General features: G+C 32.6%; 3 protein-coding genes across 5 annotated transcripts; 2 read left to right on the plus strand and 1 right to left on the minus strand.

Moving 5' to 3' along the window:
* Positions 1-5011: 5011 nt before the first annotated feature.
* Positions 5012-9490, minus strand: LOC105799465 (GTP-binding protein BRASSINAZOLE INSENSITIVE PALE GREEN 2, chloroplastic). Of its 3 annotated transcripts, none has more exons than XM_012630047.2 (5): positions 9433-9490; positions 9206-9339; positions 7734-9109; positions 6196-6363; positions 5012-5609 (listed from the first exon to the last, which is right to left on the minus strand). In XM_012630047.2, exons 2-5 carry the CDS (start codon positions 9303-9305, stop codon positions 5259-5261), a joined length of 1995 nt encoding a protein of 664 aa, XP_012485501.1. In that variant the 5' UTR covers positions 9306-9339; positions 9433-9490; the 3' UTR covers positions 5012-5258. The 3 variants fall into 3 exon arrangements, with proteins under 3 accessions (XP_012485501.1, XP_052477064.1, XP_052477065.1); XM_052621104.1 differs by having other exon boundaries at positions 6196-6359; positions 7730-9109; XM_052621105.1 differs by lacking the exon at positions 9433-9490 and having other exon boundaries at positions 9186-9335.
* A 2811-nt stretch (positions 9491-12301) lies between these two features.
* On the plus strand, positions 12302-17850 carry LOC105799466 (uncharacterized). Its single transcript, XM_012630048.2, has 11 exons — positions 12302-12727; positions 13258-13345; positions 14324-14415; positions 14529-14647; positions 15821-15936; positions 16008-16135; positions 16223-16309; positions 16903-16963; positions 17063-17103; positions 17191-17311; positions 17521-17850. The coding sequence occupies exons 1-11, from the start codon at positions 12384-12386 to the stop codon at positions 17578-17580; spliced, it is 1257 nt and encodes a 418-aa protein (XP_012485502.1). The 5' UTR covers positions 12302-12383; the 3' UTR covers positions 17581-17850.
* Positions 17851-19155: 1305 nt separating this feature from the next.
* LOC105799467 (probable inactive purple acid phosphatase 16) lies at positions 19156-23252 on the plus strand. The gene is made up of 5 exons (XM_012630049.2): positions 19156-19712; positions 20612-20827; positions 20966-21239; positions 21607-21775; positions 22807-23252. The coding sequence occupies exons 1-5, from the start codon at positions 19454-19456 to the stop codon at positions 23014-23016; spliced, it is 1128 nt and encodes a 375-aa protein (XP_012485503.1). The 5' UTR covers positions 19156-19453; the 3' UTR covers positions 23017-23252.
* Positions 23253-27895: the final 4643 nt, after the last annotated feature.

A 27895-nucleotide genomic window follows, 5' to 3' on the forward strand; every position in this document is an offset into this window, starting at 1 on the left:
AATATAATAATAAAATTAATATTTTAACTTTAGATTTGTGGTCTCAAAATCACTATTCTGACTTGACCCAAAAACGAGCTGTTACAGTTTTTTTTCCATCTTTTTACAATTTTACTATTGTTTTTATTGTGTTTTAAAGTTTATAGTTTAATTTTATTTTATAGTTATTAATTTTTTTATCTTTTAAGATATTGTAGTTATGAAGTTGAAAACAATTGATTCGTTTTTAAAAAAGGAAAAGTGCAAAGACAACACAATCACCTTCAGAAGCGTCAAAAATAGAAGTACCACCTTCATCGTTTGCTCCTTTAAACTCTGGTTCTTGTCCTTCTAAAATTTTTAGAGTTGAAGATGAGGCACTTGATTTGTCTAACTTATAACGTGAACCAGGGTTATGTAAGCAAATATATGAGTATCTGATTAATATGCGTGATGGAATTCGAAGAGCTTATATTAAGGCTGGACCATATCAACCTATTCTTTCAAAATATCCTGCTTCTAATTCAAAAAAGCATTCTCATTATTTTCAACCATCATGGTTTAAATAATTTTCCTAATTAGAATATTCACCTTCTAAAGATACTGTATTTTGTTCATCTTGTTTTCTTTTTAATAGCAATCCAAGTAGTCATTTTGGATCAACTACATTTACTCATAATGGCTTTAGTAATTGGAAAAGAGTACATGATTGATGCAATTGTGCTTTTTTGACACATATGAGAAAATATCTGAATTCATTACATAACAATGCACAACGAGCTTAGGTAGATTTAATGAATCAAGCTTGTAATGCCCTCTACCTGGCTCGGTCTCCAGGTCCGAGTATCGGCTGTTGTACAACGAAAATGGCTTACTTAAATTTTCTTAAACAACTTGAATTTGAAACCCAATAGAAATTAGAATTCATATTAAGCTAATAATGGAACATTAAATTTTTGTTCTTAATAGTCCTGTAATACCCCGAAAATTACTACAGAAGAAAGTAAGATATTATACTTAATCTAGTAAAATAAGAAAATAAAATGACAAAAAAAGAAATTTTGAGTTATGTCAACATTGGGAAGTATATTATGATATATTAATTCAAGAAAGGACTAAATCGCAAAAGTGAGAAAAGTTTTGTGGCCCAAGAGTAAATACTCAAAATTTGAAAGGTTAAAGTGTAAATATGAAAAAGTTGAAGGACCAATAGTGCAAATATTTTAAGGGTGGAATGATCTAGAAACTAAGGAAAATGGATGAATTAGGACTAAATTGAATAAGTGGAAAAAGTGTGAGTGGTTAAATCAAATTTTACCAAAATAAGTGATGAGTCAATGAAGGAATTTTGAAGAATCATGAGGGGCAAAATGGTCATTTAGCAAGGAAGATAATTTTGAAGAGCAATGATGATATTGGTGATATTTTAGATTAAATAAATAAATAAATAAATATTAGTTTATTAATATTTTGATTTGATTTTTAATTATATTTTATTATTATTTTATTTAGTATATAAGGAAAGTAAGAAGAATAATTCTCTTCATCTTTCCACGCTACCAACGTGAGAAGAGAAAAGAAAGAAAGAAATTTTTTTTCTTTACAATTTGGTCCTTTCATAAAAAATTCACCATTTTCACCAAGAATTTCAAGAAATTTTCATAATCACCAAGAGAGAAAAGTGATAAGAAGACTATGGATAACAAGAAAATCATCTTGGATTCAAGAAAATGGAAGTTTGAGGAGAGAGAAAATCAAGTTAAAGATTGAAATCAATAGTATAAGATCAAGATTTCGTAGATACTCGTGAAAAAGGAAAAATAGCGGAATAGTCCCTGAACTCCTGCAATTATTACAATTCAATTCAGGTAAGTTTGTATGGTTAAACTTTAATGTTTATTTATTAAATTGATGAATGGTATTATGTATTTATTCATATCTATTGTTGGAAATAAAATTATTGTTAAAATATAAAATTGAATTGAATGCTCAAAATGAGTGGAACACGGGATTGATTACAACCGTTCTGTGGAAAAGGATGAATTGACGGTAAAATGCAAAGGATGAATTGACGGTATGTGCAAAGGATGAATTGACGGCAAATGTACCCAAGTAAACCGAGGTTCAGCATTTGTTGCGAACTTTCGTGTTTACTTTCCGTTTAGCTCACACGAGCTTCTGCTAACTCATATGAGTTTCCATTCAGCTCTTTTGAGCTTCAATTTAACCCTTATGGGTTTCCGTTCAGCTCTTACAAGCTTCCGTTCAACCCTTATGGGTTTCCGTTTAGCTCTCATGAGTTTCTGTTCAGCCTTCGGGCTTCTGAAAATGATATACTCAAATCCGTAAGTCGTTCTTCGAATAGTAAATTATCAGGAGTTGTCTTGGATGATATATATGTATATGAAGAAACAATAAAAGATGATATGTATCATGAAATGTATATATATATATATATATCAATATCTTAATATGTTGATACATGAAAATTATGTAAGTTGAGACGAGTAATAAATTCAAGTGTGACATGTTGAGATAATAAGGTTATTGATGTTGAAATTATATGGAATATGTCCAAGTACGCTAACAAGTGTTCTTGTTTGACGCTTAGGCAAGTGCTAAATTTCTGGTTGAATGGTAATATATTTAATTACAAGATGCATTGAAGTGGTAAGTGCTCAAATGAAAATATGCTTGTGCTCATGAAAGAGTGGTAAGGTTTAAGTTATGCAATTTCTTATGAAATGAGTTATCATATGATTAATTCGAAAAAGGTCTATGTTTAAATGCACTAGCTTGTAACTATGGTTGAATGATATGCTTATGACTGGTGTGTTATGCATATGGAATGAGTGTGAAAAGTAAAGAAACGCAAATGAAAATAAAGAAATTTTGGAAGAGTTAAAGTTGTTTAAAATCCTACTGTGCTAGGAATAATATGTATAAGTGATACTGTAGATTTATTCGCTTAGTGAGTTGTTAAATATAACTTCATGAGTATCGTTGTATCAATATTGGATTATTCTTGATATGTATAAATTTCATATTTAAAAAGAAGTATTATGATTGAAGTTTATACGAGCTTACTAAGCATTCATTGTTTATGTATTTGTTTTCCTTTACTTTTCAGATTATCGGAAGCTCAATTGGGTTGGAAGCTTGTCGGAGTTGTATCACACTATCCATTGGTTCTATCGGTACTTTCGAATGTTTTGATTTTGATTATAATGGCATGTATAGGTATTTTGTTTAATGATGGCCTACATGTAATTTGTTGAGTTTAGCCACTTATTTTGGCTTGTTTTGGATGTCTAATTATGACTTGTTGATATGTGTAATGTTGATTGTAGATTGACATAGAATTGGGTGAGAAATATGGCTTGTAAAATGGCCTATTTTAGTACACACGGGCAGAGACACGGGTGTGTGTCTCAACCATGTATGACACACGGCCAAGTGACAAGGCCCTGTGTCCCCCTGTATCTTAAATTTGCACAAAATAGAATGTTCACACGGTTTAGCACACGGGTGTGTGACTTGGCCGTGTGACCTAAGTCAATATACTCACACGGGCACAGACACGGGCTGGGACACGGCCATGTGTCCATATTTTGAATGCCCACACGGCTTGAGACACGGGCATGTCCCTAAACCGTGTGAGACACACAGCCGTGTGACCCTTGCAGTGTTGAAAATTTTAAATATTTTTGAATTTTTTTTGAGTTTTCGACTTAGCCCCTATTTGTTTCTAATTCGTAAATTTGAGCCTCAAGGGTTTGTTTAAGGGACAATATGTATGATTTTGATTGGTTTCTAATATGAATGTTAGATGAAATGAAATGTCTGATAATTAATTTGTAAACTCCAATAATAGCCCATAACCCTGTTCCGGTGATGGATTTGGGTTAGGGGTGTTACAAGTCCAGTAAAAACTATGGTCATAGACTCAATAATGCACTTATACAACTTAAACTCTGAGGTGACGCCTCCATGAGTGCCCCTCTATTCACGTGAATAGCTACAGCGTGCTCGTCCCTCTTGATACCCATTACGGCAGAAATCTGGTTTGTATAGATCTAAACTTAAATTTTATTTGATATATATCTTTAAAACTAATTAAGTGATAATTAAAAGATAAATTCAATCTCTCTTTATTTACTTAGACTTTTATTTAAGATATAACTTTATTTTATTACAAGTAATAAATATGAAAATAAAAATATCGAAATTTTAAAATAATATTTTAACATTAATTATTAGTTATTTTGACCTATTGGTAGCGTAGTATACTTAGACTTTTATTCATGTTATAACTATATTATAGAGTGAACAAAATTATCATAACTTATTTTTAAATAGAGTTATAACTTATAACTAATAATTCTAAATTAAATTGTAAAAAATTAAATTAAATGTCAATTTAGTAATATGGTAAAAGATAAAAGATATTTTCATAAATTCAAAAGTTTTTCCAAACTCGTGCTTTTATGTATAATTTATAGATAAACTTTATCTAATATAAAATTGTTATTTATTTAATAAAACCGAAATTCTTATTCATAAATATGATGAATCTTATAAATAATGAAAAAGAGTTAAAATAACAAATTCAATAATACAATAAATAATAAAGGCTATATCTCCAAACTCAATCTTTTGTAAATAGATAGATAAATTGACATTACTATTAGTCCCCAAATAATGCCTGATTCTTGCTTAAAGGGAAACTATAGAGAGTACAAGGCAATCATCCATGCCATACGCCCTTCTCACTTCCCCCTTCCATTTTCCAAGGATCAAAACTGTTCAAAACCTCTTATGCCTATTGGCAAGTGCTAAGAAATTAGGTGCTCTTTAAATAAAATTTGTTTTAAATATTGTGAATGGGAAAAATAAAGATTGAAAGGGCTTTTCTCTTATTCGGGATTCAACTCACTTTAAATTAACCTGAATCCAAGGGATTAAAAAAACACAAGTTAGACACAGAGAGTGCACCATCTAATCATGCAAAACCAATCAAACGGTACTCAAGTGAAAAGCAGACCTACCAATATTTCATTTGTTGTAATTGTGTCGTACATAAAAAAGACGACCCCATCAAAATTCTTCTTTCAATAAGGGAATCAATAAATTTCTAACGTACACTGCCTTTGTGGTTAAGCTTTTGGAGATTTCAGTTTCAACAGTTGAGATAAGCAAGGATCAAATTCCCTGAGCCTATGACATGTGACCGAAAATAACATACACAAAACGCAACTTATTACTATAACTAATCCATCTCAAGCAGAAACCTCAGAGAGGTCGTCTGTACTTTCCTCAAACTTTTTCCTTTTTTGGGATTCTAATTTACTTTGGCTGCCAATGGCATCAGATACCGCTTTTGGTAGCCAAAATCCAGGTCTTTCAAGAAATGGTGCTCGGTCGAGGACTAACGGCTCTCTCAAGGTTATCTCAACGCCATCATATGTCCATAATGCCAAAGTTGCTTCACCCTTGAGACCCAAGGAGAACCAACCTAACCCAGCTGCTGCAATGTCTATGGTGTTTACATCCCAACTACTTCCAGACACTTTAACTTCCCTCTCTTGCCATTTCCCTAATTCAGAAGCTCGGTCTTCACCAATGGGTGGCTGAAGAGGAAGTCAAAAACAGTAATATTACGGCCTTTTATCTTTTATGCCATAACTGTAGTTATATAGTCAAATGCAGTTAAAAAAAGGCAATGTCATCTCCTCCATAGCAATGTATTTTCATTTCAGGATACAATAATTTCCCTCAAAGAAGCTATAGAGGAAATAATTACTCGAGTAATCGCTTAAACTAGGTACAAATTTCCCAGTGATCTCATACTGCAATTAAGCTCTCTGGGTAGGCACAACAAGCCTCCCAGAAATCCTTCTCTTTAAAAGTGAAAATCCCTTAATCTTGGTTGCAGAAAAACCAAACTTTAGGCAATAATGATCACTAAAAGTGGAAACAAAGACCAAACAATTTCCTTACCGGTATTCTTCTATTTCGATTTTATGAGGATATTATTCTAGTTCTTTAAACACCATATAAAATGAGACGACACCCTTCAAAACAGTTTAAGAGCCTATTGATTTAGAAGGGTCCTTGAGCAGCAGTTAATGCAACCAGCACAGTGAAAAACAATCACCAATTAGCATAAGATGGACAGAAAATACAAAAGAGAACGAAATAAAAGTATACATATACCTGCAATCTGATACCAACATGGTTCTTCCATATTTCATCAGCATTTTCAACCTTTCCCAAGTGCAGAGAAACATTTGGCGATGCCCAAATTGTAACATAAATTGTTTCTACTGAAGCATAAATTAGATCCAGTCTCATCAAGCCACCAACATGGACAGCTTGTCCTACCTGCATATTTTAAAAATCTAAGCATTAGACTTGATAATGTCCCTATTTGGTTGCATTGCTACCTTAAAATATTGCAAGCTTGAAGCAACAAAAGGTGTAAAGGTTTATTACTGTGGACAACAGACAATTGAAACTAAGATAACACTGGAAAACACAGAGGTGACAGGGAAACAATTAAAGGAAATCCCAGTTATTCTTACATATAATATTTAACTTTTCAGCATAGAATGACAAAGCATTCAGCTAAGGAGGTTCAGGTGCATGTTAACTAAGCATAATGACACAAGATTTGTCAATCTATTATCATCTGGGTTCACTTTTCCCAGCTTCATTCTCTTATGACCATATATCAATAGACGAAGCTATTGTCGTTGACCATGAAGGGGCATATAAACTAATGCACTGGATTTGGCCCCTCAAACTCATTGAAACATCCATCTTTAAAAGTAACTTCATCTTGGTCTAACCATCATAATAAAAAGTTTGAAATTACCAAATGAGGTAGTGTGAAGACACGTTAGGTGTTTGCACATCTAAAGAGAATGCTGATAAACACCCTTATAGAATATGTGGTTTGGCCTCTCAAACAGATTAAGGTGCAAATATTATGAAACAAGCTTCATCATATTGTAAACCTGCACAAAGGAAGTTAGAAATGACCTCATATCGGAGAAGGTAAGGGTAGTGCCAGATGATGATAAAAAAAAAAAAAAGGCAAATGGAGACACATTTCAGGTCTTCAGGCATGTGAAGTGAATGTCTGAAAATGTCCTCAGAAAAGGTTGTGAGTGACCACATCAAAAAAGGGAGGGGACAGAGAAAATAAGACATTGGGGATGGAGTACTATTAAAGAGGGCCTCTTTTCATTAATCTTACTACAGAATGACTAAAATAGTACGTAATTGTGCCATATAGTCCATGCATAGCTGACCTTATGCAGTGGAAAGGGACACTGTTTGTTATTCTTGTTACTGAAAACACAAACGGTATTATGAATAAAGATAAGAGACTCAGTTATTCTCGTTACTGTAAACAAGCACTATATAAAGAATAAAGATCCAGAACCCAGAAGCCAATTATTTGAAGGCAGAATGATGAATATACAGCCAAATAAAAAACTCAAGATCAATGATATGAACTCTTTCAATGCATTATATCCCTGATGTGCAGTACATCATACTCCCATATTTCACAAACAACTAATCATAAGATGCAACAATCAACTTTCACTTTAAAAACTTCAGTAAGTTTAAAGCACCGGGATTCTATTCAATTTTAATTGAAAACTAGACCTTCACAAAATAAAAATAAAAAAATCAAGGGAAAAAGGTCTAAATGTGCACAGTGATGATAGTAGGAGGAAACTTGCCTTCACCCTATATGTCCGAGGTTTTAGCTCCTTCCTTATTTCAACCATCTTCTGCTCATCCCTGTTTAATCTCATAGACATTAAATACGGATGTAGGAGCCCTGGAGTATCATACATCTTTGCCTTGGCCGACAAAATTCCACCAATTCGCAAAATCCCAAGAGTTGTCCCAGGAACAGGAGCTTCTGTAGGCCTTGTTATATTTGCCTTTTCCCTCTTAGCAAATGCATTGATAAGAGTAGACTTCCCAGCATTTTGAGCCCCAATAACCCACACATTACCTCGAGGGCCTGCTAATTCCTTTATGAATGCCAACAAATTCTTCACACCCAAATCCTTACGGGAACTAACCAAATATACCCCATTAAGCTTGGGTGCCCCTCCAGCCTTGGCTCGGTGCCTAACCCATCTATCTAACCTAGTAGGTGAGATTTGTGAGGGGAGAAGGTCAACTTTTGTAGCCACTAGAACAAGTTTTGGCAACTTTTTGGAAAGTTTGGAGTCATTTTGGGCATTTTCCAACAACTTGAACAACGACTTTGCAGCCCGCTTTGGAAAGGAACCATCAAAATCAACACAATCAACAACCATAACGACAACAGTAGCACCAGCATTCCCAGTAGGCTTTATCAACCTAGTTGCTATTAGTCTATCAAAATCAAAATCAGGAATCAAATTTTCAACAGATTGGTTCTTCACCTGTCCATAGTTCCTCAAAGAATGACATCGCGCGCATACAGTAACCTCTTCTTTCTCCTTCTGTGCTTCCCGAGCCATCCTTTTCCTTTCTGCTTTTGACAATCTCTTCCTTTTACCCTTCTCCATAATCTCTTCTGTAATGTTACCATACCCAACACTTGCAGGAGCAAAACCATCAAACTCTATATCATCCTCTCCTTTTAAAAAATTAGCTTCCCATTCATCAGAATCCCGATCAAACCCATCCCCCTTTCCCAAATTATCTTCTTCTGTATCACTTCCCTCAAAATTTCCCTCAACTTCATCCACAAAATCCTCTTCTTCTTCTTCTTCTTCTTCAACATCATCATCATCATCCAACCCTTCAAGTCCACCCTCAAAATACTCCTCCAGATCCTCTACATTCTCATTCTCCACTAGTGTCCCCTCAACAACCTTTCTTTTCTGATAATACCCCGGAAGATTAGGATCTTTATCTTGCATAAAGACTCCACAACCAGGGCAAACAGGCCCATAATTCTCATCCTCATCTCTCCCCTCACTCAAAACCGGATTCTTTCCTCTTTTAGGTGAGATTTTACCACGAATTTTCTCTGTTGTTCGATGAAAAGCTTGGTCCTTTACCGCTAAACTAATAATAGAAACTCTGTTTCGTTTATTCTTCTTGTCACCCACTCCTGCAAAAGTAGTGTTTTTGAAACTTGGGTTGTATACTAAGCATATGAAAGAAAGTAAAAGACAATACAGACATACCAATTAGCAAAGGCAATTACCAGAGAAAAAGCAAAGTGGGGTTTTCAGTATACTTCTTGTGGTGTTGTAATGGAGCTTAGGGGTCAGCTTGACTATTGTTGTTGATAACAGATATGCCATTTCTTCAAGGTACAAAGACTTCAACTTTCATTATCTATCCAATCCAAAAATCAAGAGATGAGCAAATCAGAAAAAACATATGAAAATACAAAACTAGTTGGAGTACCAATAAAACATATAAGATTACCGTCAAAAGAGCAAAACCGAAAACGAGCCGGAGGGCTTCCGATGGGCCAAAATGTAGAGGGTTAATATAATATTTTTTTCCCCGCAACCAGCAGTTTTATTTTGGGCAAATTACCAAAAAAAACCCTATTTTTTTTAAAATTTACCGAAATGGGCCTGGTAATTTATTATTTACCGGAATGGGCCATTTTTCCCGAAATCGCGTCCACGTCAGCGCAATGTCAGAGGACGTGTCAGAACATCGCATTCACGTCAGCGCACTTTGCTTATGTGGACACAAATCGCGCCTACGAGGACGCGATTTGCTGACGTGGATGAACAGTTTATGTTTTTTAGCGTGGAAAACTTTGAAAGGCCATAACTTTTGACTCGGTTGTCCAATTGAGACGATTTTTTTTTATTTCAAATAAATTTTCGAGATCTACGCGCTGACAAATAGCCGAAGGCGGTTTGCCACAGTTTTAGTCGAAAAAGATCTTTTTTTACCCCTAAATTTTAATTTTTTCGGTTTAAAATTGAATTTTGAAACATTCAAATCATTATTTTCCTTATTTATTTGAAGTAAACATCGGATTTTTTTACAGAATTATTGTATTATTTTTTCTGATTTGACACGTGTATGGAATAGATCTGATAAATCTTTAGAACATAAGTAATATAATTAAGATAATAACAGTATTTCTATAATATGTTAATTAATTAGTTTAGCTTAGTTGGTTAAGATGTTTGCCTTTTTCCCTTAGTACCTTGGTTTAAATCTTGTTGGTAACAATTTTGAATCTTTTTGTACTTGTTGCTATTGATGTAATATTGAAGAGTTAATTGATTAAAAAATAAATATAAGTACAAAAGATTCAAAATTTATTTTTCAAAATACCAAAAAGCCCTATATTTTTAAAATTTATTGAAATGGGCCCGTATTTTATTTTTTGACCGTTGGTACTGTTTCACGCTGGTCGAAATCGCGTCCACGTTAGCATCTCGCGCTGACGTGGACGGGATTTCCTGACGCGTACCCTGACATCGCGCTGACGTGGACGCGATTTCCCGGAAAAAAGATCATTCCGGTAAATAATTAAAAAATGGGACCATTTCGGTAATTTTTTAAAAGAAAGGGCTTTTATTGGTAAATTGCCCTTTTATTTTGATATTATTACTTTAAAAAAATAATTTAACTATTTATTTATTTATTTATTTATTTTGGTATTTGAATTTGGTAAATTGATTTTTTTTATCTTGAATTGAAAAAATATAAAAGTTTGCCTTATGGTTCTTTGAGATTTTACCATGTCATTAGGTTGACTTTTTTTTCTAGTAATGACATGATATAATTTTAAAATATTTTATATTTTTAAAATTTAAATATCAAAATAGATCTAATTGTTAAGTTCAAATTTCAAAATGAACATAATTACAAATTTTAAAGACAAAAAATTACATTAATCCAACTTTTTTTTTTTTTGAAAAAAGAAATCATAGATTCAATAAGGTTTCCTTATGCATTCATCAAAGGTTGATAGGCAATGTAGACTTGTTGTTCTGCTCAAAAAATGAGATGTTTGGGTAAAAATATAAGCCCAAAAATGAGTTTGAAAAAAAAATGTCTATTTTTCTAAATGGGACGGGCTTTGGGTAAGCTTTTTCGACTTAGTCCAACCAAAATCTTATGCCCGTTTATTGGACCTGACTCGAAAAATTGGCTTAAGATTTTGCTCAAGCCTAGCCCAGATAAAAATACTAAACTCGGGCTTAGCCCGGTTCGCCCATATTAAATTTTTTATATTATTTTTAAAAAAAAATATAATATATAAAAAATACTAAAAATATTAAAATAAATGTTTCCCAACAAATTAAAAATAAATTAAAAAATATTTAAATAACACTAAGATATGTGCTACTTAACAAATAAATGTCTTTAAAATAGTAACAAAATTAACAATAGAATAATAATAAAATAGTAACAACATAATAATGCAATGGTAGCAAAATAGTGATAAAACAACAAGAAAAAAAAAAGGAAACAATAAATGTTGTTTTTTTTTTATTACAAATTTTGGTCAGGTTAGGCTCAAGGCCAAAAAAACCTTATCCAAAGCTCGATTCATTTTTTAAATAAATATTATTATTTTTTGTTATAACTCATTTTTCGGGCCTATATTTTCACCCAAATTCTTTCATTTTTTGGACGAGCCTTTAGACCGAGTGGCCCAACTATAGACAGGTTTAATAGTATTTTACATTGATAAAATGTATTTTTCTTTATTCTGAAATTGAAATTGGAATTTCTTATGCCGAATTATTTTTCTTTGACAGTATACACATTTTTCATTTTGGCATTTATTTACTTTCACTTCAAAGGATGTTAAAAAAATGGACCAACCAATAATGACGTGCCAGTTGTCTCTATTATGGTAAAATTAAAATAAAAATATTTTTAATTAAATGAAAATGAATTATTGTTGAATTTTTTATAATTTTTAAAACAAATTATGAATTTTATTATTTTTAGAATTTTATCATATTTTATATTTATTTAAAAATTTTAAAATTATTGTTAAGGGTAATGAAAATTAAGGAATCAATTACTAAAATTTAATAATTCAAAATATTAGTAATTGTTGTATAACTTTGATTGAAATAAAATTTTAAATTATTGAAATCAGTTACCCGAAAAAATAATCCAACTTGTAGTGACCCAATAGTAATTAAAGAGGCAGTCGGATGCATGTAGATAGCTTACGTGGAAAATACTTGACACCTAAGCATGGAGTTGGGTTTAGTGGCAATATCTGGTTGGTTCAATGACGCCGAAAATGCCCAGTCCAAGTCTTCTCATCAGAATAACATAAAATAAAACGACTCCATTTAATTTCCCTAACTTTCCATGTACTAGATCCAGTGAAAATTTTAAACAAACTAAAACAAAATTTGCAGAGAAACATAGCAGCAGCCATGGCAGCTCGCAAGAGAGCTTCAGCGGCAGATACAAAGCCAAGCCCTCCTCCTCAAACCCAGGAAACAACCACCCTAATTGACCCGCCTATCGCTCCACCTAAGAAAGCCTTAATCTTCAAATTCTGTCTTTTCTTTTCAATCCCATACTTTTACCTTCTTTACCAATACTACACGATCGAGCAAGAACTCAGGAGATCCATCCTTATCAATGCTTCCCTTTGTGTTACCGGCTTCTTCCTTACTCAGAGAATGATCCCTGTTGCTTCTAGATATGTTTTGAAACGCGGTTTATTTGGATTTGATATTAACAAGAAGGGTACCCCTCAAGGCACTGTTAAAGTGTATGTCCAAATTCCAATCTCTCTTTTCTTTTTTCTTTTTTTTTTCTCTTATAGGAAAATAAAACTTTGGGTTTTAATTGCTTTTAAATTTTGCTGATTGAGTTTGCAATTTCGATTGGTTTAGCTATATTGCGTTTGGATTTTGTTCGAGATCATAAGCTGAGTATACTGGCTAGATCTTTGTTTTTATTATTTTTATTATATATATGTATATATAACTTACTTGTTTAATAAATGTCTCTGTTTTATCATTTTATTGTCAACTCAATGACTTGTTGAATTGTCTTTAATTTAGACCCTCAACGTTGGTTTACTGTTCTTTTTAGAACCTTTGTTTGATACTATTAAATTCTTTTTTCTCCCCTAGTTCTGTTGGTAGTGCTTGCAAATGCTGATATTATCTACCATCATGCTTTCGAATCATATGCTCAAGTTTGTTTTTTCTTTTTCCATTCATGAAATTTATAAGAAAAATGAAGGAAAAAAAAAGGTAACACTCTAATTAGTAAAGGCTGCTTCGGATTCTGCAGGCCCGAATCATTGGGAATTGTTGTAGGCATTGTTTTCTTGGTATTGGCTATTCTATTCCAGTATTTTAACTTCACAGCTGATTCAAATGTAAGTGTGATATTTCCATGAAGTTTCTTGCTGCTCTTTTCACATTTTCTTTTTTTTTTTGATTTTTAATTTTGCAATCTGCAGTTGTATTTTACAATATCAATGAAATAGTTTATGACATAATTCAAACACTAGCAATGGATGGTACCATTTTTAAGGGAAGAGAGTTGACAGTTTAACGTATAATTATTGGTGCATTCTATGGAAGTGAAAAGTGGGGTGTAAAGGGTAGCGACAGAAGGAAAAATAAGTAAAAGATTGAAAATGGGAACTTTATTAGAATGTGTAATTAAGGCAAAGTGGTGTAGGCTTATAGCAAACATAAAATAGACTAAAACTCTAAACTCGTACGTTATTCCTTATGATCAACTGAATTAGTTCTTAGTAATATTTGTTCTTATTCTTGTATTTTCATTGGATTCTTGTCATATTCCTTCCTTAAACCAAACATATATTAAGCAAAAGCATGCTATTGAGTTTTTATAGACTGCTTCTGGTAGGTTTTGAAACAAGGATAAGGATATTGATATATTATTGTTATTTGTTATTCAAGTAGAGTTAGATGTAAAAATATTACGTAGTTGAAGTCATTCTAGAATATGATTTCACTTCTTCAAATCTTTCTTCTGTTGTTAAGTTCTGTAGTTGAGTAGAACAGAGAGAAACTGTTATGTACCTGACCTCAAGTGGTTTGGCTTAAGGCCTAGTTAACTTGAGAAAAATGCTGGGAATGTTGAACTATGAGATAACTCCACTTTATTCTAAGAAACTTTTATTCCTTATTCCTTTTTTTTTTTTTTGGTACTTGTCACATTTAGCGCTGTTATTATTCCAACTTTAAGGTAATAAAAATTTTGTTTCTTGTATCATAATTTTAGTGCGAGTTCTCAATGCATTAGGTCTGATGTTTAGCTTATTCATGCAGAGTTTAATGTTTTATGCAATTTAAGAGCAATCTGTTGCCTATTGTTTATTCAGTGGCTCGTTGAGTATAATGCAGCCTTAGCATCCATCTGCTTCATGATTTTACTTGGATTTGTAGATGATGTCCTGGATGTCCCTTGGAGAGTGTGAGTATATCCTTAGCCTTCTGGTTTTCAGCCTGTTAATTATTTGGAAGGACATCTATGGCTTCTGAACTAATGCTTAACAAGATCCTCACTTTCTTTTTTGTGAAGAGCAGGAAACTACTACTACCGTCAATTGCTGCACTTCCATTGTTGATGGCCTATGCTGGACATACAACTATCATAATTCCAAAGCCTCTTATTTCATATGTTGGGCAAGAGGTGTTGGATCTAGGTATGGAACAGTACCAAGTTAATATGGCAGTAAGAATAAGAGCTTTTTGTAATGTTGATGGTGTTTGTTCTGTTGGTCTCATTTTCTTGTGGTAGGATGCCCCATTCTCTTTTCTTTTCCTTTAGGGTCATCAACCTAACTCTAATAAAAGCTATAATCTCAAAGTTCTGGCTACTGGGCATGTGGGGTCATCTTTAGTTCAAATCATTTAGGGTTTTTACCTTTTCAAATTATTTCAATTGAGGTTCCAAGTTGTTGATTGTGGCCAGATATAGGGGCCTTTGGTTAATTCCCTACCAGGTGACCCTTCTGTTCATAGATTAAGCAGAAGACATTGTGTATCTTTTTAGCTCTTCCTTGATGCACCTTTCAGCACTTAATTTTTAAAGTAAAAGTACGGCTGGACAATGATCAAGTTCTAAAACTTCATTCTTTGTTCTCTTCAAGGGGGGAAAAAATTGCCATGGCACAATGATATTAAGAATGGTAATTGGTTAGTTGAATACTTACCCTAGGATAATATATTATGGAAGAAACTTGGTCTGGACCTATGGTTTAATTATGAACTTAGTATCATTGAGCCATGCCAAGCAATCAATCAGCATGATTTGTTTTCAACGATGAACTGCATCATAGAAAGGAGTCTATACATATTTGCTAACATGCAAATATATGTACTTTGTCCTTTTATTTTCAGACAAATATTCGTCTTTGAACCAATGACACTCCAAATTTTTACCATGTTAAAATTGTGTCTATATGCTCATACACGTTGGAGGGTACGTGAAGATATAAAGGAATGTATTGAGATATGCCTTGGATATAGTTAGAGTTAACATTAATCTTTTTGTATGAAAAAACAGAGGGCCAAAATATTGGAGTCAACATTAATCTTTCTATGCGTGAAAAAACAGTGGGCCAAATATAACTATAATTTTTTATGCAGATTTTAGAGTTCAATTTGGGCATAAAAGTTGCCTTATCTTGTGTTATCTTCATTTTCTCTCCCATTTTAAGATACCTTTTCAGGATTAATCCATTTTGAACTTCTAGAGCTTTTTTCATTCTTTTTTCTTTAAAGAAGGAAATCTCAATTTGTTTCTGTACATAGAGCATCAAGTCAGTGGGCTGTTTATCCTTGCAAGGAACTAACAGTTAGTTCTGTTGTGGCAGGATGGGTGTACAAATTGTATATGGGGCTTTTGGCAGTATTCTGCACAAATTCTATTAACATTCATGCTGGTTTGAATGGCCTTGAAGTTGGGCAAACAGTTGTGATTGCATCAGCTGTAAGCATAAACACTAATGATATTGTAAATCTGGCATTGTAGTGCTCTAACTTCTTTTTGAAATTTTACAGATTTTGATACATAATTTAATGCAAATTGGAGCATCTTCAGATCCTGAGTATAAACAAGCTCATGCTTTCTCTATTTATCTTGTGCAACCCTTACTAGCCACTTCCTTGGCCTTACTTTCCTACAACTGGTAATAATCCTGGCATTTTGCTGCCGGCTGTTTGCAACTTCTTCTTGGCTAATAGTCTTGCTAATGGCTTTTTACTCTTGTTTGTAGGTATCCTTCTTCAGTTTTTGTTGGGGATACATACACATACTTTGCTGGAATGACCATGGCTGTAGTTGGAATTCTGGGACACTATAGGTGTGTGTTCCTTGCCATAGGTTTCATTTGCCTGGTCTTTGTTTACATACATGTACGCATGAATGTATGTATTGTGTCTGCATGTCCCTTCACCCAAATGTCATGATAGTAAACTCAATGTTTTCCGAGTTCTGACTAAACATTCGGGAATTAACACGTCTTATTTTTAAGATTAAAAAAGAAAATAGTGATGCAGTAACCTGGCAAGTCAAATTGAAGGCCATGATTTAAGAAATGTACTTTATTGTCTATTAATGGCATGTTGGGTCCTAGAATATCTATCCCCGACAAAACAAAACAAAATTGATGATTTTACCGTTGTTCTTTTTCTTTTTCATTTGATGTTGATTTTTGGCACCTAATTACTGGGTAATACAATACATATTATTTGGTTAGAAGCAGGTACCGCTGAGTTATAAGCTTCATGCTGCCATCTGCTATTTTGCTGTACTTGGTGGTTTATTGTTTATTTTCTTTTCATGGCGACTAAAATATTTTGACTTATCATCAGCAAGCTTTAAAGTAGAGGGGCTATGCTTATAAATATTGATTAAATTTCTTTGTTCTTTCTGCTTTAAAATCTCTTGTTCCAGTGAAACACTCTTGATTTTCTTTCTTCCTCAAGTGTTGAACTTTCTCTTGTCACTTCCTCAGGTTTGATCTACTTCTCTCTCTCTCTCTCTCTTACTATATATAACTTGACTAAATAATGTGCAAAACATCTAATTTGCATTTTCATAAATTCTTTGTTAGCTTTCTGGCTATGTCAAATGTCCCCGACATCGTCTTCCAAGGTAACTCTTGATACCAGTATCAGACTTGGACTGCAAGCATCAAACTTTTCTCATCTCTTTTATCATTAATGGCTTTTGTATCTCTAGATTCAATCCTGAAACTGGATTACTTACTGGAACACGTGATGGTACACTCATAAACTTTTACTTGAGAATGGTTGGGCCAAAATCAGAAAAGACGCTTTGTATCCACCTCCTCCTTGTTCAGGTGAGTTTTTTCATATTTGCATTCATTCGTTTTTATGTCATCTAATCCTAACAAGGAGTTAGCTAGGTTCTGGATGCTCTGAAGATAAACCAATTTAAGCAAACATATAGCTTGTGATAAATAGTTGTAGTTAGAGTGTGTAAAGTTGAATGATCTGTGAGTACCATGTTTGTTGACCAATGTCTTATGTGGTTTCCCATTTTCACTAGGCCCTAGGATGTTGCTTCTGTTTCTTGCTGAGATACTTGCTGGCTGGTTGGTACAAATAAGGTGGCAGCTTTAAAGAAATGCAAAATACTTTTGCTATACGGGTTTGTGGTGTAGAACAGGAGAAATGGTTTTTTCAGCTGAGAGAAATGAGCCTACTATCTTGACATACCATTTTCATTTTGACAATTTATGTATTTGGTGGAAGACAAAGTTTGAGAATATTAGATATGGGGAAACCAAAGCCTCAAATACTGTATTTTTGTTTGCGTTAGGAGGTCCGTGTTTAAAACTGTACATTGATTCACATAAATTTTAACTACTTTTTTATATATTGGGGAATTCAGAAGAGGATAGAGGGCTGCAATTTGCAATTTTTTTAGTGCCCATTATGTGTTTTATTGACGTCTTGTTAAAAAATTTCACTTTGTGTATCAATTATTATTTCGACAATCACAGAAATTTAAAAAAAAAAATATTAACGGTACAATAGTTGGTTACTTGGTTCAACAATTTTATATATATGAGTTTTGCCTAAACAGCTATCCAAATCAAGTTTTAGATGAGATATAAGTTTAATCCACTGATCAAATTAGATATTTTCAAACAAATAAAAAAAAAAACAGTAATGAACTTTTTCTCCAATTCAAACAACTCTTTTTTAAATAAAGATATCCGATGATTGAGATTTTAAAAAAAAAAAAACTTGCTTGACTCATTTTTAAAGTTGCGCTCCTTAGGCCTACTAGGGACTAGATTGTTATACATTAGTAGTCACCGGCTCGAGTCCTAGAAAAGATATGGGTTTTCAACCCACAACCTATATAGATTCACTTGAAGATTAAGGGTAAGGTGAATCATGAGAGGATAGCGAGGCGGGTTCGCCAATAAGAGCTCGTAGACACGGCTTGCAAAAGGAGGTCTGTGAGCACGGGTTGTAGATCGAGCTAGATCACAGCTTCAGTTTGCATGCACCCAAGGAGTGCGCAAAAAGGACCGTGTGCCCCATAGGCCGTCCAGACACGTGTCCAACAAGTACGAAACCCGCTCAGTATATTAGTCTCAAGAACAGAAAGGACTGCGTACTTCGTAGACATGTGTCCAGTTGGCTTGGAGTTCGCAAAGAATATCAGCACTAGGGGCAGAAAATGTCAATGTCAAAGGCAATAGAATCAAGATAAAGTAGTGGGACTCTACTGTGAGCTGGAATAGTACTTGTAATCGCATGTATAAATACCCCAACATTTCTATCAATAAAACATGAGAAAATATTACTCAACACTCTACATTTTAGTTAAATGTTGTAAATATGTGCATTAAAAGATTCAAAATTTTTCTATTAAAAGATTATGGTAAAAGATCATTCTTTTTAATATTTTTAATAAATTTGTTTATCCAAATCTAATAAGTTGAAAAGTGCTGTTAATTTTTAAGATTTAATTTCTATTCTTATTTGTTGGTTTGATATATTTTAAATGTATTTATGTAACGTAAGATGGACAAAAATAAATCTGTTAAATTGACAAATTCTAATAGAAATAAGTGAATTAGGATTGATTTTTTAAATGTTAAAGTAAGTTATAAGATTAGTATGAAGATTGTGAAGATTGATTTGGAGCGTGGGTTAAAGTTTGTAGTTAATATTTAGATGAGAGGAGATGTGAATGGGTATCAAAATGGAAAAGAAATGTGGAGTGTGAAGATTAACATAGAGAAAAGAAAATTGGTGTAGGTAATTGAGAAAAGTGGAGGAGCAAATGGGGTGCCTTTAGGACTGACTTTCACAAGGTAAGATAATGGTGTTATACGTCATTTGATAATTACAATTTACAAACCAACGGGACACACAAGGCTAATTGCTTTGCGCCATCTCCAAAGCTCCTCTCCCACTATTAACCTCTTCAAACAATTTAACTCTCTCTATCGCCCATTAAGATGCCTACCTCCTCCTATTTCACCATTTTATCCAACTCTTGTCTGGTATTGCTCTTCCAAGCTTTCTTCATCTCCATCGCCGCATCTTCTGATCGTCACACGCCGGAGAACCATATCCGAACACGGGCGGGTGCACCCTTTAAAGTTGCGTTATTTGCCGACTTGCACTTCGGGGAGAACGCCTGGACGGATTGGGGCCCCAAACAGGATGTCAATTCTATCAAGGTTATGTCTAGTGTGCTGGACACTGAAACTCCAGGTGATTTTATCTATCTATCTCTTTATTTATTTATTTTTAAGTACATGGAAAACACCAAAATTATAATGGTTACATAAAAGAGAATACATGAGTGAATAAATTAAATATAATTTAATTAAGTTTTAAAAATTAAGAAATAAATAGAATAGAAAGATGGTGTTTTCTATTGATAAGTAGTACAATCTTTATCAAATGATTTTCAACATCATTTCAGCATATTTAGGGTTTTATTTTCTTAATCATTTTATATACATTCATCAAAGCATGTCATGTGACAACAATTCATAAGAAGGAAACATAGCTTACAAGGTTTTTTTTTGGGGATTCAATAATTGTGGTATTACACTAGAAAGGAATACATCAGAAAATGTAACTCTTATTTTTATTATTTTTTAAGATGCAGAGTAATGCTATTTTTATTTTATCAAATTTTCAATAATTAAAATATGAAATGTATTTAGTTCTTATTTTCTTATAATAGAAGCATGAAAAATAAAATTAAAATGTTTCACTCAAATAGGGGTTAAAGATTTGATATTTAAAATTGTTTAAAAAAAACTTTTTGTGTTTTATGTACGTGAACCAAGTTGAATTCATCAATTAAAGAATTTTCCAACTTTTTCCAGCATCCCACCTAAAACTAGTTAGTAATATGTCAACTAAATATTTTACTGTTTTCTGCTATCCACAGCTAAGGGCAAACATATCTGTGATTGTCAATTGACATCTGATCACAATTATCTGATATTATACCTGGTTAAGATAGGGCACTGAAAATGCCTGGAATAAATTTTGAAACAATATCCTCTTTAAATGAAACTAAATACTTAATCCTACTACTAAACCCTGCTTCCTTGTTTATGTATTTGTTCATTATTAAGAAGCAACATACTTGACAGATTTTGTAGTATATCTTGGAGATGTTGTTACGGCTAATAACATCCCAATTGCAAATGCAAGCTTATATTGGGATCAGGCAATTTCTCCAACAAGATCCAGGGGCATTCCATGGGCTAGTGTGTTTGGAAACCATGATGATGCACCCTTTGAGTGGCCAATGGAGTGGTTTGCAGCCTCTGGAATTCCTCAGCTTGTTTGTCCTGTGCTGAATTCGGGTAAGCAGCTGGATGATCAAAATGAATTCCCATTAATATTCTATACAATGAAACCTAACAAGTAAGAGGTAATGAAACTTAGGTGCTTTCAGAAAACAATTACTATTTGTTTCCTGAACTCAAGAGTTTCTTTATCAGGTGAAGAATGTAGTTTTAGGGGAACATCACGATTGGAGCTAATGAAAAATGAGATGGATAATAACGTCTTATCTCTTTCTAAAAGCGGACCTCAAGATCTATGGCCAGGTATATCCAACTACGTACTCCAAGTCTTGTCGAAGGAGAAACCACATACGCCTTTAGTGTATCTCTACTTTCTAGATTCTGGTGGAGGTACCTATCCAGAAGTTATATCAACAGCTCAAGCTGACTGGTTCAAGCGCATATCTGAAGAAATCAATCCTGATTCAAGGTACAAAAACGGGTGTCTTCTCTCTTTGATTATTTGAATAGTTTTTGTTGGTGTCTTATTGGATAGGATTCTTGAAAAAATACTTGAAATTCTTACTGATGTTTTCGTGTACATTAGGTTAGATAACAAGGGAGGGAAATGAAGTGGAATGGATGGATAATTTAACATATTGGTCTCATGACATTAGGCCTTAGAGGAAAAGAAGACATCAATTTTACCAATTTGATTAAATTGTGAATGAGTTTATTTCGAGTTTTGATATCTTCTGAATAGAAGAAGGATGTTCAATTCAATCAAACAGAGAGCGTGTCTCAAAAATCTGATTTTCTCTATGTTTTGTGACAATAAAAGAAATGTTATTGTACAGGGTCCCAGAACTAATCTTTTGGCATATACCAAGTAAAGCTTATAAGAAGGTGGCTCCTAAGTTCAGAATACACAAGCCTTGTGTGGGTTCCATTAACAAGGAAAAGGTTGCTGCTCAAGAAGCTGAAATGGGTATCATGAAGATTCTTGTTAAAAGGCCATCCGTCAAGGTGATTTCATGGATAAATATGCTTTCCTTTTTAGAGTCCTATAAATATTGTCTCTTGAACTATTCTCTGGGGTTGGGGGCGACAAATTTCTAAGGTCTAGACTTAAGATTTTCAAGTTGGAAGTTGCAATTTCTAAGTTTGGTTGTCTTTTGGAACACAAGCAACATATATAGCTATGTTACTTATATGCATGCAAAATATAGTTAGGTCAAGACAAAAACACGCCAAGTGATGGCAACTGCTAATATTTGGGTCTCATAAGGGTGGGGAAAAATAGTAATTTCTCAAGAAAGTTCATTGGAGTCTTTATATATATACATGTGTGTGTGTTAAAGTTTGTCTTTTCCTGCTCTCCCCTCATTCCGAGAACCTGCGTCATGTATTCTAAGTGGAAATCTGTGCATTAATTATCAAATATGCTCAAAATAATTTATGGCTAAGCTCAGACTTTACCAGTGGGCCTTTCCATTGCTTGTATAGCAGGGCAGGAAATCCTTACTCTTTAGATTTAATATTTTTCTTAATATTTCTTTTCCATTTCGATTCATGAACTAATGGATTGCTAATAATACATAGAAAAGGAATGAATGTTCTTACTATCTCATTTGGGATCCGGTTCTTGGGCATCTATAGAAGATTCAAATCTATTTGTAGCTCAGCTGGTCAATGTATACATGGAGCCCCTATAAGACATCTTAAATTGTTTCTTTGTTCTAGCTTGTGTTAGAAGAAATCACAATATCTAGACTTACTAAAGCCATTGCTAAAGGAGTATGCCATGAACCAATTACTGCAGCAGAATTAGATTAATCTGGAAATTTAGGAATGTCAACTTTGCATGTTTATTTGAAAAGGTGAACTGAAGAGAGTCCAATGCAATGAAACTTGGAAGAATAGTTTGAGTAAAATACTTGGTAATTTTGCTATATGGACCCGAACTGTATGTAGTAATATTCATCATCAAATCAGAAAATGATTCAATTAGGTTGAATGGATGTTAACTTGTTAGTTTTGTGAATGCATGGTGGCAGGCAGTGTTTGTTGGGCATAACCATGGATTGGACTGGTGTTGCCCATACGGGCAGCTTTGGCTTTGCTTTGCTAGACATACCGGTTATGGTGGATATGGAAATTGGGCTAGAGGATCTAGAATCCTTGAAATCAATGAGAGACCCTTCTCTATAAGCTCTTGGATTAGGATGGAAGATGGTTCAGTTCATAGTGAAGTGATCCTGAGTTAATTCTCAACAAATTATTAGTCTCCGAGGTATTGTGTCCTGTTTATGCTATATTTATCTGCCTTATCATTTTATTGCAACTAATTTCTTCTTCCGCAGATGGTAAAAAGCCAATGTAGGGACATTTTAAGTTACAAATTTGTGCAATTTATAGGGAGATAGAAATGTAAAAGTTATAATATGAACACTTATGGATGATTCTTTTATTTTTGAACACAATTAAAATGTTTTGTTTTTTTATCTTTCGAAATGGCATCTCAAAACATTTATTTATGTTGGAATATTTTCAAAATATATACAGTGTTCCAATGGTTATAAATGAAAAGTTATAAGTAAGTAAAAGTTATGTCACTTTGTTATTAATCAAAAGTTGTCACATTTATTATGATGAATTATGCCTCTTAAATTCAAAAGTTAGATCACTTAATTATTAACAAATAGTTATAATTATTCAAGTAGATATCTATTGAATAATTATGTTTATTGCTAAAGATATGACTATTCATTCGGTAGTTATGTCCCTATAAAAAGACATGAGACCTCTTATAAATAGGAGAGAAATTTCATTTGTATGACACACCTAAAAACATAGAAATAATTTTTTTCTATTTCTCCCACCATTTTTATATTCATGGATTGTTTTATAAAGAATTTCTGAAATTCATATCTTTGCTATGCTCTGCTTAGTGTTCAATGGACTGTTTCCATCAATACAAAACGTAGATAGTCATTGGGCTTTATTGTATCTTCAAGGCTCACTTGGCAGTAACTTTTTTACACATCATAATATAGGCAGGGGCGGATAGAACTTTAAAGAAAGTGGCATTGATACATGCCTTGAAACCTTCATTAATTTCTCATAAGTTTATTTTATCCCTACACACCAAAAATGTATGTCTGTGTGTATTATTTTCATGAATATAATATTTTTCTATTGTAGATAATCTTTAGTCATTTTTACTGAATCAGATTCATTATATGTTATATTACCTTACGTCAAAACCTTTTTGAAAATCGACTTTTTATTTTTTTAAAAATGAAAATGGAGTCACCACTAATCTTTTTTTAATTAGGTATGATCGGATCACCTCAACTTGGTCATTTTAATAAAATGTTAGATTTACCACTTTGATGATTTTCGGTCTACAAAATTCAAGAAATGGGTTCAGGAGTCAATTACGTATGAGGAAGGATTAGTATCCTCATAATGCCCAAAATTGGTACCTAATTGATTACTTGATGTCTTAGTGTCAAAAGTTGAGAACTCAAGGAAAAATTAAAATACGATCCCCTTCCTGCATGACTTGATTAAAATATCGCTAACTAAATTAAATTTAATGGAGAAGGCCTTATCTCGAGTTAATCAAGAAGGAAAGATCATGTCCCATAAGTTAGGGCACGATGTCTTGAATCCCCGAAAACAAGAATAATCGCCATTTGATTATTACCTAAATCCTATGTGCTTTCATTTTAAAAAGGATATTCGATTAATTTGGTTCAAGGAGAAAGTCATATTCCGTAAGTTAGGAGCACGACCCATCGGATTCCCCAAATAAAGAATATTGCCTCAGTCTTAAATCATTTCTTATGCGTTTGCGCAGAAAAACAGATGAACGTATGCAACAATATTTTCAATTCACGATGATGGCAAAATTATGATATTGACAAAATAACAACCTAAATAATAAAATGAAATGACAATAATATGATGAATACAATAATAAGAAATAATAATAAATAAAAAAATTATTCAATTAATACTACTATATAATAACGATAATAATGGTGAAATAATATAAAAATGCATGTTAATAATATAATTACGTTCATTAAATATTGATTTTGAGCGAATTTTAACATAAATAATATTAATTAACAACGGTTATCACTTAATAGTATTAATAGTATCAATAATTAAAAAAATAAAGGACAGAAATAAAATAATCAGGAAATTCAATGGCAAAAAATTAAAAAACAGCAAGTACAGGGACTCAATTAAATGAACAGGGGACTAAATTGAAACTGTGACAAAACCTCAAGTATAAATAAATAAAAACAATAAATAAAAGGGTTAAATAAAATAATAATAAAATACAGGGACCAAAAGGGTAAATAATCCCAAACCCAGTACACGTCATTCCCAAAGGGTCAATAGATTGGGGACTGAATTGAATATGTAACAAAATTTAAAGTATAAGTCATAAAAACAAAAAATATAAAGGATTGAATTAAAATAAAATGGAAAAGTACAGGGCCTCAAAGGGAAATTATCCCAAACCCACGTCGCTCAATAGTGGGTCACAAGACCAACTTGCAAGGAAATTAAAATTATGGGTAAAGATGAAATAAAATAAAAGATGCGGGACGAAATTAAAAACAAGCAAAAAAGCAGAAGGGCCAAAACAACAAATATCCCCTCTCTTTAAAAAACTTGCGGATCTTGGAAGGGGTCCGGTCGAATATTCGGGTCGAGCTCGAAACGATGTCGTTTTGGGCATTTGAGGCCAAGCCCAAAACGACACCGTTTTGAAAGGCTATATAAGATAAAACATCTAAAAAACAATCATTCTGAATCAGTTTTTTTTTTAAAAAAAAAAATCCTTTTCCCTTTTTTTTTCTGTAAAGCTACCCTCCCCTCCAGTCACAGGGCCGACGAGTGTCCGCCGTGGCCACCAATCATCGGCGACGGAGACTGTTGCCTCCGGTAGTCGAAAATTGCAAAAAAAAAACCCCTTTTTGTGTAGAACACTTTATATTCATAAGCATTATAAGCACAACCAATAAATTTTATTCATATTCAAGAACATACACTTATGCTACTTACCAAATTTATCTATTATCAACATTGTTAACTCAATATACCATTAACTTATCAAATTACACATCTCTTCACATTAGCTCCTTTCAAATATCAAGTCACATTACAAACATACATACTAAATTCATTCAATATACAATTTCAATGTCTTAGCTCGTTTCTCTTATCAACTTACTCATAATGCTACACATGACATTCTTTTTATAATTCAAAACAAGGTAAACATGGCTAGAATCCTTAAATTACCTATTAAGCTTACCTTTTTGAATCACCATGAACTTATTTACTTTACCATACATAATAAAGGACTTGTAAACATATACATGATCACACTAATTCATTAACATGTGTCAAGTTCATCATATAACAACATGACTTACTCATTACACTTACAATCAAATTTATAACCAAGAATTATAATAACCATTAAGAGAATGAATGATTAATAGTTTATGGAATTAAAGGAATTAAGGTAAATTATTATGAACGAAATTGCTATGATAATATTGATAGTGAATTTGGGGAATTTATAATCCAAGTTAATGAAATTTATTATTAAAGAAAAGATTACTATACATGTATTGAATTAGTGAAGAATTAATCATTGAGAAATGTAGTATGAAAATATTTATATGAATAAAGATATTCACATGTGAAATTATTGAGAATTCATATATATATTTGAATGGTATTCAATGAATAGAAGAGTATTAAAAATGAGAAAGACATGTGAATTGCCCTATTCAATTGAGACATGAAAATATGTGTATTGCATTAGTAAACATGGTGTGAATTAGTTTAGATCTGATTGGCATACCAATAAAATTGAATAGCACGCTTAATATGATGTGTATGGGATACAAAGTATTCGAAGTACCAATTGCACTTATGTGCCATGATGTGTTGCGGGGATTATATTATGTGCAATGCACTCATATACTTTGGTGTGTTTTGTATGGATGCACCGTTGGTAAATTTGGTGTGTTTAGTTGAATATAATTTTGTATATCTAGCTTATATCCACCAACAATTTACTAAGGGGCTATTATCAAAAATTAATTTGAACATGAATTTATGTTGTTAATAAAAGAGATAAAATAATTGTTATAGATATGTACGTAATTAGTAATTTCCATGAGTCATTTATAAATTGAGTGAGATTTTCTATTAATTTTATGATATTACTAAGGGGTTTAATGTTTTAATTTATGAGATTTATATATGAATTGGTAAGTGGTAAATTATGAGAATTCATTTGAGTACTTATCAAGCATTTTGTATATAATGACCCAATTTTCAAGTGGTGTTAGAAATAGTGGTTTGAGACCACTAAATTCGATGAGTGAGTTTGATTTATTATTTAGTAATTATGATTTAAATGTGATTTTAGAAAGATTTGTGAAATAGTGATTTGAGTTTAGAAGGAATTATTAGGTTAATTGGTTTTGAGAACGGGGTATTTAGACCTCAATTTTATAAATCGAGTCGTAAATATTTTTATAAATATTTACGGAGTGTCATTAAGTTAGTATTAAAGTTTCGTCAGAAAATTTTAACATTTTGATAGTTAATTAAATAAGAAGGGCTAAATTGAAAAAGGTGCAAAACTTTCTAATTAAATAAATAGGGATTAAATAGCTTAAGTGGTTAATAAGGAAGGACCAAAAAGGGAATTAGACACTTATTAGAAGGCTGAAATGACATGTGCAGAGAAAAATATTGAAATTGGATGAATTAGGGGCAAAATGGTCATTTAGAAATTAAGGTAAAAATTAAAACAATGACTAAATTGAAAATCTAGACATTTCTTCATCAATCTTCAGCCAAAAATACCATAGAAGAGTCTCTCAAAATTTGGTTTTTCATATTTTTACACCATGTGAGTTCAATTCTTGTTCTTTTCATTTACAACTAGGTCCAATTATCTATTTCATTAGTTTTTGATTTTATGAGTAATTTCGAAAGTTACCATTGATGAGTGCTGGATTTTTGTGATGAACTAATATGGATTTAGGGCTTTAATTTTGTTATATGATGATTTTATAAAGTGAATTTGATAGATAT

Source organism: Gossypium raimondii, chromosome 9, assembly GCF_025698545.1.
Source record: "Gossypium raimondii isolate GPD5lz chromosome 9, ASM2569854v1, whole genome shotgun sequence".
Taxonomy (NCBI): domain Eukaryota; kingdom Viridiplantae; phylum Streptophyta; class Magnoliopsida; order Malvales; family Malvaceae; genus Gossypium; species Gossypium raimondii.